The sequence below is a fragment of the Leucoraja erinacea genome, chromosome 3 (genome assembly GCF_028641065.1).
Source record: "Leucoraja erinacea ecotype New England chromosome 3, Leri_hhj_1, whole genome shotgun sequence".
Taxonomy (NCBI): Eukaryota; Metazoa; Chordata; class Chondrichthyes; order Rajiformes; family Rajidae; genus Leucoraja; species Leucoraja erinaceus.
The window spans coordinates 79915100-79927821 of record NC_073379.1 but is presented as its reverse complement, the minus strand read 5'-3'; the positions used below and the strand labels follow the sequence as shown (position 1 = coordinate 79927821).

The 12722-nt window shown below is 42.7% G+C and overlaps 1 protein-coding gene across 2 annotated transcripts in view; it reads left to right on the top strand.

The window, feature by feature from the left end:
• Window positions 1-12722, top strand: part of pcsk5b (proprotein convertase subtilisin/kexin type 5b) — a 299623-nt gene that overhangs the window by 235781 nt on the left and 51120 nt on the right. For both annotated transcript variants that reach the window (XM_055633051.1, XM_055633052.1), the window contains exon 21: window positions 2466-2568. In XM_055633051.1, coding sequence (XP_055489026.1) covers window positions 2466-2568 — 103 coding nt within the window. The remainder of the gene's footprint in view (window positions 1-2465; window positions 2569-12722) is intronic.

Genomic DNA, 12722 nt, shown 5'->3' with positions numbered 1-12722 from the left:
CACTTGTCAGATTTCGGACATTTTCGGATTTCCGAATGGAAGATTTTTAGCGTAGATTAGGTAGGTAGCGCGGGCGGCTTGAAAAGTCTGGAGCGACTGCCTCCTCCCCGGAGACTGGGGAATCATTGTAAATCATTGCATAAATGTTAGTCAGTTAGTTTGGAGGGATTTTATGTGGTGGTGGTGGTGGTGGTGGGTGGGTGAAGGGGGAAACTTTAATTCTTAGTCCCCTACCTGGTCGGCGACTCCCAACATCGCGGAGCTGGGGGCTCCGTCCGGCCGCGGGCGGCGCCGGTTGGAGCTCCGACCCCGGCAACTCGACCCCTGGCTGCGAGGCGCTCCAAATCCAGCGCGGCACGCGGTCGGACGCCCGCAGCCCCAGCTCCGCGAATGTTGGGAGAAGGCGGTCTCAGCGCCCTGGAGCTTACCGCACGGCGACCCGGTAAGGCATTGCCCGCTTCCCGCTGGTATCCCAGCGCTGCGACGCCGCCGACTCGTGGGGGGCGTCCGGCTGCGGGCGGCGCTGGATTTGGAGCGCCTCGCAGCCAGGGGTAGAGTTTGCCGGGGTCGGAGCTACAACCGGCGCCGCCCCGCAGCCCCACCGGCCACAGTGCTGCGGAGCTTACTGCACGGCGACCCGGTAAGGCATTGACCGCTCCCCGCCTCTCCGACCAGGTAGGGGACTAGGAATTAAAGTTTACCCCTTCACCCCCCCTTAACATAAAAGCCCTCCAAACTAACTGACTAACATTTAAGCAATGATTTACAGATGTTTAAGTGTCTCCCCGGTCTCCGGGGAGGAGGCAGCCGCTACAGTAGTACAGACGGTTGACCGTGGGTCGTTTCGGGTCAAGTTTGGCGCCAAACGCGAGCTTTGGTGTGCAGACGACATCCTGGAAAAAATGGCCGGTTTTCGGAGTTTTTCGGTTTCCGGAACACCGGATAAAAGGTTGTGCACCTGTATATGTATATGTGTATATGTGTATATATGTATTATATGTATATGTGTGTGTGTGTGTGTATATATATGTGTATGTGTGTGTATGTGTGTGTGTATGTATATGTGTGTGTGTATATATATATATATATATATATCGCACACGCACAAGCACAGAACCAACGTACAATAAATGTGTATATGTGTGTGTGTGTATATATATATGTGTATGTATATATGTGTGTGTGTGTATATATATATATATATATATATATATATATATATATATACATATACATGTATATATATATATATATGTGTATAGATATATATATATATGTATAGATATATATATATATATGTATAGATAGATATATATATATATATGTATAGATAGATATATATATATGTATAGATAGATATATATATATATGTATAGATAGATATATATATATGTATAGATAGATATATATATATGTATAGATAGATATATATATATGTATAGATAGATATATATATATGTATAGATAGATATATATATATATGTATAGATAGATATATATATATATGTATAGATAGATATATATATATGTATAGATAGATATATATATATGTATAGATATATATATATATATGTATAGATATATATATATGTATAGATATATATATATGTATAGATAGATATATATGTATAGATAGATATATATGTATAGATAGATATATATGTATAGATAGATATATATATGTATAGATATATATATATATGTATAGATATATATATATGTATAGATATGTATAGAGAGAGAGAGATTATAATTTGAAAAAGCATTTGTAACAATTGTTATGAATAGAATGCATTGGTAAAAAATACACCATAATATTTTTGTTACTGCTGATACAATCAACACCATGTGAGCATTGTTCCACCATGTGGGCTGAGCTGTTGAGTGTTTCCAGTACTTGCCATTTTTATTTCAGATTTCCAGCATCTGCAGTTTTATTTTGATTGTCATGCTTTCCGCTGGCTGGCAGAAAATGAAGCAATTTCTTCCTTTACAGCTTTACATCAAGCAGATGGCCTTTTGGATTATTCCCAGTGAAAGAGATGAGAATGCAATCAATAAGCCAAGGCTGACTTTAACAAGCAAGATTACACGTGTACTTTTTGAGGTCATACAGCCAAAACAACTAAAGTTCACTGCAGTTTATAAACTATTTCTCACGCACCTTTCGTAGTTCATTCATTTTTATCAATCTTCTAACTTTACATAATTATATATTTTTTGCCGATCATATGATATGGCATTAGTTATTTTGTTCTTTGGATCGTTCTGTTGAGTTCTCTCATGTAGTGTTAAAATTATTATTTGCATTGTAACTTCATCAAAAAGGAACGTTTGCGAAGGACCATGTTTAATGCTATGCTGATGGCTGAAGACCTGAAAGATTTTAGAACGAATATTCACATCCAAATAAGGTTGTGCATGATCTTATTGTACTTTGCTTCATCTTTTTTTCATTATTGTAGGTGAATATATTGATGATGCAGGGAAGTGCCACCACTGTCATTCCCGTTGTGTTAAATGTTCTGGCCCAGGCAAAGATGAGTGTATTAGTTGTGCTGTTCCAAGGTGAGTCCTTTTGACAATATCCCCTATGTCTTCCTGCTTTACTTGGTAATTAGTTTGTAGTTACTCCTCTGTAGTCACGCCCGTCCCAACTCCAAAGCAAACCAACTCATAAATTACAACCGGAATAAATAACCAGCCAACATCTATGGGGAGAAAACAGTGTTGATATTGACTGTTGTTAACCTTTCATCCAAACTGTAAGTTGTTAAAAAATGTAACGGTTCATTGACAAGTTTGAGGGCTGGGAAGCTGGTGGGGATAGGGAAAAGCAAGAATGAAAAATAAGATTTGTGGTAGGGGAAAGAACATGAAAGAATAAGCAGCAAAAGAGTAATGATGGTACAGTGACCTAATGGAAAGGTGATGGACTATTTACTGGCTTTACGTTGAACTACAGTGAGATAGACGGCCAAGCTAAGAAGTAGAATAGAGATTTACAGTGCCATGCAGTGGAAAGGGTGGGGTCATCTTTTCTGACTGAAAGGAGTATTTTGCAAAGTGACTCTACATTTGATATCCAAAATCCAAAAGAATTTCCATCATAATAGTATTAGAGCAATATAAATCTCAGCTTCACTATAAATGAATATTTGGGACTTTTCAATATAATGAAGAGAGGAGGCCGATGTTTAGATGTTCCATCTTCTAGGTCAGCATTTGATGCTCGTCTTTATTCTTACGCAGTGTGGTGAGCTCATTCATGTAGTGAAGTACTTGCACAGTTTCGTTCGGTGGAGAGTTCCAGTATTTGGACCTGTATGGAATATGGGTTTAGGAAAATGTGTCCTGGGATATAGATTAGGGCAGTGTTGTGTGCATATTCAGTTGAAATAGGTGATTTGTTTGGTGGTTTCATTACCTTGGCTACAATAGAAATAAGGGAGAAGGATGCATTGAGTCTGGAATGTTAGTTTAACAAGAGGATATAGTGCATCTGAAATGGAATTGAAGGAATAAATGTTAACCTACGAGTAATTTAATAGATATTGTTGAGGGCCTTGTTGATCATGGCAAAGGGAAATCTTGATTTCATGGAAGGGAATACTTCCCAAAATAATTTATAGAATCTAGTGAAAATTATGATTTGGAGATAGATAGATGAAAAAAGGAATCAGCTCCTTACTACAATCAAAATGGGAGGGCGAAGTTGCAGTTGTAAGAGTTACCAGGTATAGTAATGAGGAACTGGTGTAAGTGAAAGTATAAAAGGACTGGATGTGGATTATATAATGGTAAGGGAAGAGAGGAGGTTTAAAAAATCCTGTGGTTTGTGATGAAAACTTGTAGTATCAACTATACGTTTGTCATAGGGAATGAATGCAAGACCTTTAGGAGGTGATTTTCACTCTTAAGAGCAATATTGAATATAATAATAATAATAATAATAATAATAACTTTATTTATAGAGCACTTTAAAACAACCACAGTTGCAACAAAGTGCTGAACATGACTGATCATGGACAAGAAATTATTACATAACAATACAAACATTAAACGAAAGAGTAAAAACAATAAAAATTAAAAACATTAAAAGCACTAAAAACAGGAGCAAAGTCTCAAGCAGTGTCAAAAGCCAAGGAATATAAATGTGTTTTAATACTGGTTTTGAAGATGGACAGTGAGGGGGCCTGTCTGATGTGCAACGGCAGGGTGTTCCAGAGTGCCGGAGCAGCAACAGAGAAGGCTCTATCCCCTCTGAGCTTCCGCTTAGACCTCGGTACCTCCAGGAGCAGCTGATCAGCTGACCTGAGGCACCGGGCAGGAGCGTATGGGTGGAGCAGTTCAGAGAGGTAAGGCGGGGCGAGCCCATTTAGAGATTTAAAAACAAATAAAAGAATTTTAAAATGAACTCGAAAGTGCACCGGGAGCCAGTGGAGGGAGGCCAGAATTGGCGTTATGTGTTCCCTCTTTCGAGTTCCAGTTAAAAAGCGAGCGGCAGCATTTTGAACCAACTGGAGACGAGCCAGTGAAGATCGTGCAACTCCAAAGTAGAGTGCGTTACAGTAATCCAGCCTAGATGTGATAAAGGCATGGATTACTGTTTCAAAATGCTGCCGCTTGAGAATGGGCTTCACCTTTGTCAGCTTCCTTAGGTGAAAGAAGCTGAACTTAACCACAGTGCTTATTTGATGATCTAGTTTAAAATCACTGTCCATCCTAAAACCCAGGTTTAAAACTGTTGGCTTCACGTACCGTGCCAGTGGACCCAAGCCAACAAGGGGAGGTTCACGGCAGCCATTAGGGCCAACAATATCACCTCTGTCTTCTTTTCATTAAATCCTAGAAACTTTAGGGCCATCCAGGACTTAATGTCCTTAAGACATGACAGAAAAGGCGTCTTCCTTCCTCAGCGGCATATATAATTGACTACCATCGGCATAACAGTGAAAAGAGATGCCATGCTTTCTAAAAATGGAACCCAGAGGAAGTTGGTATAGTGAGAAAAGCAGGGGCCCTAAAATTGAGCCCTGTGGAACCCCATATGACAGAGGAGCGGAGGAGGATTCAAAACCAGCAAGGCTTACACACATGGTTCTGTCTGCCAGATAGGACCTGAACCATCCCAGGCCACTGCCACAGATGCCCACTAGGTACTGTAATCGAGATATTAAGATACCATGGTCCACTGTATCAAAGGCGGCAGATAGGTCCAGCAGGACAAGAACCACATATTCCTGCCTTCTCCACATATTCCCTTACACCCTTACTAATCAAGAATCTGTCAATCTCCACCTTAAAAATATCCATTGACTTAGCCTTCACAGCCATCTGTGGAAGTGAATGCCACAGATTCAGCATCCTCTGCCTAAAGAAAGGCCAAGGCTGCTTGCAGTTGCTTCAGCCACAAATCTTGTGTTAGGCCATCTCATAAATTGCAATTTTCAAGAATGATCCCAGGAATGAGTAAGTTAACCTATGATGAGCGTTTGTCGGCACTGGGCCTGTACTCGCTGGAATTTAAAAGAATGATGGGGGACCTTGTTGAAGCATACCTAATAGTGAAAGACTTGGATAGAGTGGATGTGGGGTGGATGTTTCCATTAGTGGGAGAGTCTAGGAGCTAGAGGTCATAGCCTCATAATTAAAGGACGTTCTTTTAGGAAGGAGATAAGGAGAAATGTCTTTAGTCAGAGGATGGTGAATCTGTGGAATTCTTTGCCACAGAAGACTGTAGAGGCCAAGTCATTTTTAATGGTCCTGTCCCACTTAGGCGACATTTTAGGCGACTGCAGGAGACTATGCAGTCGCCACATGTTCGCGGGTGGTTGCCGGGTGTTTTCGCATTCTGGGAACTAGTCGCGGCCTCATTATGGTTGCCGTGAATTTTTCAACATGTTGAAAAATTAGCGGCGACGAGAATGAAGCCGCCATGGAGAGTAGCGAGAATTATCGTGCCGTAGGTGGGTCGCCAGGTGGTCCTAGTGGGTTGCCAGGAGGTCAAAGGTTCTCGTAGGTTGTAGCCGGTGCTGACCGGTGAATTTCATTGGCTCATTGGGAAATAAAAACGTAAGCAGTAGTTTTCAGAACCAAGGATAACTGACAGGTAATGTTAATGTCCGCCGTGCTTCACAGCCGTGTATCTCTGGCTTCTTAAAAGTTGTCTCCCCCCTTTCTCCCCCCCTCTTTTAAAGGACTTACTGTACACTGTGCTTTAGCCGTCTTAATTACAGCGCCAACTTTCCTGTTCATCGCGGTGTGTGTGTGTATCACCTTGGCCTTGCACCGTGTGAATTTCACTCAGACAGCGCTCCCCCACTTGCCCTGTCCCCCGCCTGCATAATGGGCTGGTGAAGGAAGCGATGTGTGTGTGTGTGTGTGTGTGTGTGCGTGTATGTGTGTGTGTTCCACTCTGACAGTCGCCGTTCCAGTTGCCAGTTTTTCGCAGAAAAATCGCCTAAGTGGGACAGGCCCATAAGGCAGAGATAGATAGATTCTCGATTTGTACGGGTGTCAGAGGTTATGGGGAGAAGGCAGGAGAATGGGGTTAGGAGGGAGAGATAGATCAGCCATGATTGAATGGTGGAGTAGACTTGATGGGCCGAATGTCCTAATTCTACTCCTATTCCTTATGAGTTTAATTCTCTAGAATGCATGTATCTTTTCTAATGCTGGCAAGCACTGGTGGGAAGAATGCAGCGTGTTGGATTGGCCTGAGCCTCTGGCACAGATGAAAGGTATCCCTGGCACAAGGGAATGTTAGCGTGCGGCTCCAAAACACACATGATGTAAGAGTTTGCTCTGCGACATGCCTATGGAATGTTCTGAGGTTGTGTGAGTGCTTGCGTGCCAGTGGGGATAAGAGGGATGAAACATAATCGGAGCAGGATGATACTGGCCCAGAGCTTGTGCAAGGTTTGCAACTTAACTGCTCCTAATCTTTTATTGACAATATGTTCCAAAATATTTCTACTCCAATCCTCAGTTGGCATAACCCGTAAGTTCTCATAATTTTAAAAAGCTCAAGTAATGACAGAGAGTGTCCAACCTACAGCAGTGTGTTAGTAACTTGCACACAATATAGATTAGTCTTGACTGTGTTAAAATGACTGCCTGAGTAAATTGCTTTTACGATTTGGTTTAATTTAGAGATACAGCGCAGAAACAAGCCCTTCGGCCCACCGAGTTCGCGCCGACCAGCGATCCCCGCACACTAACACTATCCAATACACTGGGGACAATTTACAATGTTACCGAAGCTAATTAACCTAATTTGGGGGTGGAAGATTGCAACCTACAAGTGGTCAGCACTGTTTTGACGAATGCAATCAACCCGCATGCCCAATCAAATAAGATCAAATAGAACAAGTTGTCCTACAACTTTAGGCTGTGCACGCCATACACACGAAGAAGAAGAACCTAATTTGGAGTGTGGGAGGAAACCAGAGCACCCAGAGTAAACCCACGCAGATCACGGGCAGAACATCCAAACTCCATGCAGACAGCACCCATAGTCAGGATCGAACCCGGGTTTCTGGTGCTGTAAGGCAGTGACTATCAGAATCGAATTGAATTGATAGCTATTTAGGCATGGCTGCATTTTGAAAGAGCTTCAAGATTTTCCATAGACTTGCAGACGAACTTTAGACAGCATGATTCTTAAACCAGTGTCAACCTCACTCTAAGAAACCCTGGCTTGGAAGGTTGTCTCTGCTGAAACATGACACATGTGACACCTTGTGGCCTACTGGTGTATTACAGCAGTCAAGAACATCTTCACTGATAACATGGACAATCTTTAATTTTTCGAGAGATTTTTGCCTTTCCATCTGGAAGGGGTACTTTTACAGTGCCCCCAATTGTGCAGATATTCATAGAGGGCACCTAAACCCATTTGTCCAACAATGCCCACTCAACCGCTCATTCCATCTCCAATTATTATCCATCAGCCTCCATCTCTACACTCCGTCCGTCCCCTTGTCCACCTAGTTCCATCTGCCCTTCAATTCCCCCTCTTCATCTGATTCCATCAATCCCATCCCTCCATCTTACCTCTATATACGGGCAATTTTGCCTCGACACTGTCAGTCCTGATGCATGGTCTCAGCTCGAAGCATCAACTTTCTGTTTGCCCCATAGACCCTGCTTGGCTCACCGAGTTTATTTATTTTATTTTATTTTATTATTTATTTCGAACAGAATAAAAGATTAAAAAGCAAGTGTGGAACAGCATACAAAAAACAAAACAAGAATATTTATAAAGTGTCATAAACAATGTCTCTAAATAAATGAATCGTATGTGTCCGAAAAGGAGCAGGAAGAAGCCAAAGCTTATTAATTCCCACCCCTTATTCAACTGCTTGTAATTATCTTATACAAATTTAGCAGCTATATGTACACCATATGTACACCAGAGGCTATATGTACACCAAATTATTTACGTTTATACACTAGTCAAATATTTACAAAGCCATACAAAAAAGAGAGAAAAAAATAAAAAAAAGAAAAGAAAAAAACCCTCATATACTATACAGTATCTTAGTTCCTTCAGCAATTTAGCTTTTGCTCCAGATTTCAGCATTTGGATTCTCTTGTGTGTCCTCACAGAAAACTCCCAGGCAACATCTTTCGATGAGTGCCTCTGCACAATGAAGCAGCTTCCTTTGTGCATTGTTCTTCAAAGGCCTGTGCTCTTATCTCTCTCTCTCTCTCTCTCTCTCTCTCTCTCGAGGTTGACTCTTCCAAACCACCTCGGCAAGGCCAGCAGCATTATCAAAGACGAGTGCCACCGTGGCCATTCCTTCTTCTCCCCTCTCCCATCAGGCGAAAGACACACCTCCAGTTCAGGGACAGTTTCTTCCCTGCTGTTATCAGGCAACTGAATCATCCTACCACAACCAGAGAGCCCTGCTGCACTACAATCTATCTCTTTGATGACCCTCGGACTACCCTTGATCGGACTTTGCTGGCTTAACATTGCACTAATCGTTATTCTCTTATCATGTATCTATACACTGAAAGTGGATCGATTCTAATCATGTATAGCCTCTCTGCTGACTGGTTAGCATGTAACTAAAAAGCTTTCCACTGCATCTCAGTACACGTGAGAATAAACTAAACTAAACTAAACACCCACGACCTTTCCAATTTCCATCAGTGTACCATGCATTCATTTCTTGCCAGAAGTCCCCAAAGGCCGAAAGAGTTCTGGCTACATTGTGACATGGCCCTATATGAGGGGTATTTCCTGAGGTTACTGCCATGGGGAAAGGAGCAAGAAACTCGCCCTCTAGCACCTGCTGTTCCTGAACCACAGCATCATTACATGAGAAAGCCTGCTGGCTCTGTTTTGGAACTGGCACTGTTTTAAAAAAAAAAAAAAATACTGCATGGAAACAGCCCATCGGCCCATTGATCCCACACCAACTGGCAATCACACACTCACTCTAGTTTATGTTAGCCCACTTTCTCATCCACTCTCTACACATTTAGGTCAATTAAGCTGCAAACCCATGCATCTTTGGGATAGGGGTGGACACGTGTGGGTTTAAACTAAATAGTGGGGGGAAGGGATTTACGAATTGGGAGTATAAAGATGGAGTTGAAGGGGAAGTGACTACAGGAATAATTACAAAAGATTCTTGAATTAATGGGAAGGAAAGCTTCAGAATGGACAACAGAGTAAGGTCAGGGCCAATTGCGAGGGGGGAAGTGAATACGGAGGTCAAAGTGCTGTATATGAATGCGCGAAGTATAAGGAATAAAGTGGGCGAGTTTGAGGCTCAGTTAGAAACTGGCAAGTATGATGATGTGGGAATTACTGAGACATGGCTGCAAGAGGGCCAGGGCTGGGAACTGAATATTCAAGGGTATACCTCCTATCGAAAAGACAGACAGGTGGGCAGAGGGGGTGGGGTTGCCCTGTTGGTGAGGAATGAAATTCAGTCCCTTGCAAGGGGTGACATTGAAACAGGAGATGTGGAGTCAGTATGGATAGAACTAAGGAATTGTAAGGGTAAAAAGACCCTAATTGGACTAATCTACAGGCCCCCAAACAGTAGCCTGGACATAGGGCGCAAGTTGAACCAGGAGTTAAAATTGGCATGTAGTAAAAGTAATGCTGTGGTTGTTATGGGAGATTTCAACATGCAGGTAGACTGGGAAAATCAGGTTGGTACTGGATCCCAAGAAAGGGACTTTGTAGAGTGCCTTTGTGATGGATTCTTTGAACAGCTTGTATTGGAGCCTCCAGGGAGAAGGCAATTCTGGATTTAGTGTTATGTAATGAACCGGATTTGATAAAGGACCTCGAGGTTAATGAGCCATTAGGAGGCAGTGACCATAACATGGTTTAATCTACAATTGGCGAGGGAGAAGAGTAGATCGGATGTGGCAGTGTTGCAGTTGAATAAAGTGGACTATGGGGCCATGAGGGAGGAGCTGGCCAAAGTTGACTGGAAAGATACACTAGCAGGGATGACAGTGGAACACAAATGACAGGTGTTTCTAGGAATAATACAGAAGGTGCAGGATCAGTTCATTCCTAGGAGGAAGAAAGATTCCAAGGGGGAGAAAGGGACGACCATGACTGACAAGGGACGTCAGGGACAGTATCAGAATTAAAGCGAAGAAGTACAACGTAGCAAAGATGAACGGGAAGCAAGAGGATTGGGTAATGTTTAAAGAACAACAAAAGATAACCAAAAAGACAATACGGGGAGAAAAGATGAGGTACGAAGGTAAGCTAGCCAAGAATATAAAACACTTGAAGACCGAAAAAGTTGAATTTATTATGGGGAACAAGGAAATGGCAGATGAGTTGAACAGGTACTTTGGATCTGTCTTCACTAAGGAGGAAAAATTCTGATATAGTAGTGGCCAGAGGATCTGGGGTGACGGAGGAACTGAAAGAAATCAACATTGGGCAGGAAATGTTGTTGGGTAGACTGATGGGACTGAAGGCTGATAAATCCCCATGGCCTGATGGTCTGCATCCCAGGGTACTTAAGGAAGTGGCTCTAGAAATAGTGGATGCATTGTTGATAATTTTCCAATGTTCTATGGACTCAGGATCAGTTCCTGTGGATTGGAGGGTAGGTAATGTTATCCCACTTTTTAAGAAAGGCGGGAGAGAGAAAACGTGGAATTATAGACCAGTTAGCCTGACATCGGTGGTGGGGAAGATGCTGGAGTCAATTATAAGATGTTGGAGTCAGCATGCATTTACGAAGGGGAAATCATACTTGACTAATCTTCTGGAATGTCCCCCTACCTTTTCATCTGTGCATTAATTGCCTCATATTGTGTTTTGAATTGATTTCTGTCTTTACTTTGTGTACTAGTCATGTCTCTACTATTTATTTCATTCCCCTTACATGTTTTTCCTCTACCTGCTAAATTTTTGTAAGGTGTCCTTGAGACTCTTGAAAGGCGCCCATAAATAAAATTTATATGCGGATAAATGTGAGGTTATCCACTTTGGTAGCAAAACCAGGAAGGCAGATTACTATCTAAATGGCGTCAAGTTGGGAAAAGGGGAAGTACAACGGGATCTGGGGGTCCTTGTACATCAGTCTATGAAAGTAAGCTTGCAAGTACAGCAGGCAGTGAAGAAAGCGAATGGCATGTTGGCCTTTATAACAAGAGGAATCGAATAGAGGAGCAAAGAGGTCCTTCTGCAGTTGTACAGAGCCCTAGTGAGACTACACCTGGAGTATTGTGTGCAGTATTAGTCCCCTAATTTGAGGAAGGACATTCTTGCTATTGAGGGAGTGCAGCGTAGGTTTACTAGGTTAATTCCCGGGATGGCGGGACTGTCATATGAGAGAATGGAGCAGCTGGGATTGTACACTCTGGAATTTAGAAGGATGAGAGGATATGTCATTGAAACATATAAGATTGTTAAGGGCTTAGACACGCTAGAGGCAGGAAACATGTTCCCGATGTTGGGGGAGTCCAGAACCAAGGGCCACAGTTTAAGAATAAGGAGTAAGCCATTTAGAACGGAGACGAGGAAACACTTTTTCTCACAGAGAGTGGTGAGTCTGTGGAATTCTTTGCCTCAGAGGCCAGTGGAGGCGGGTTTTCTGGATCCTTTCAAGAGAGAGCTACTTAGGGCTCTTAAAAATAGCAGAGTCAGAGGATATGGGGAGAAGGCAGGAACAGGGTACTGATTGGGGATGATCAGCCATGATCACATTGAATGGTGGTGCTGGCTCGTAGGGCCAAATGGCCTACTCCTGCACCTATTGTCTATTGACACTGGAGCACCCGGATGAAGCCCACGTGGTCACAGGGTGAACACACAAACTTGATACAGGCAGCATCCAGGATCAAGATCAAACCTGGGTCTAATTTTGAACGTTGTTAAGATGACCTAGACAAATTTGTGGGGCACACGATGTAGCAGTAAAATGCTGCTGTCTCGCAACTTCAGGGACCTGGGTTTGATTCAGGCCTCCGGTGCTGCTTGTGTGGAGGAAAATGTGAGCAGGGTGCCCAAGTTTCCTCCCTCATTCCAAAGACACACTGGGAGGGTAAATAAAGTCTCACTGCAGGTAAATAGAAAAGTTATCTACAGAATAAGTTAGGGAGCACGCAAGAGTGAAGAGGTTGCAGAGGCAGAGGGAATAAGGATCAGAGGGAATCATGATGGATTTTCTCTGGTGCAAACCATTATGGTCTCAATAAGCCAAATGCCGCCATCTTCTATTGTT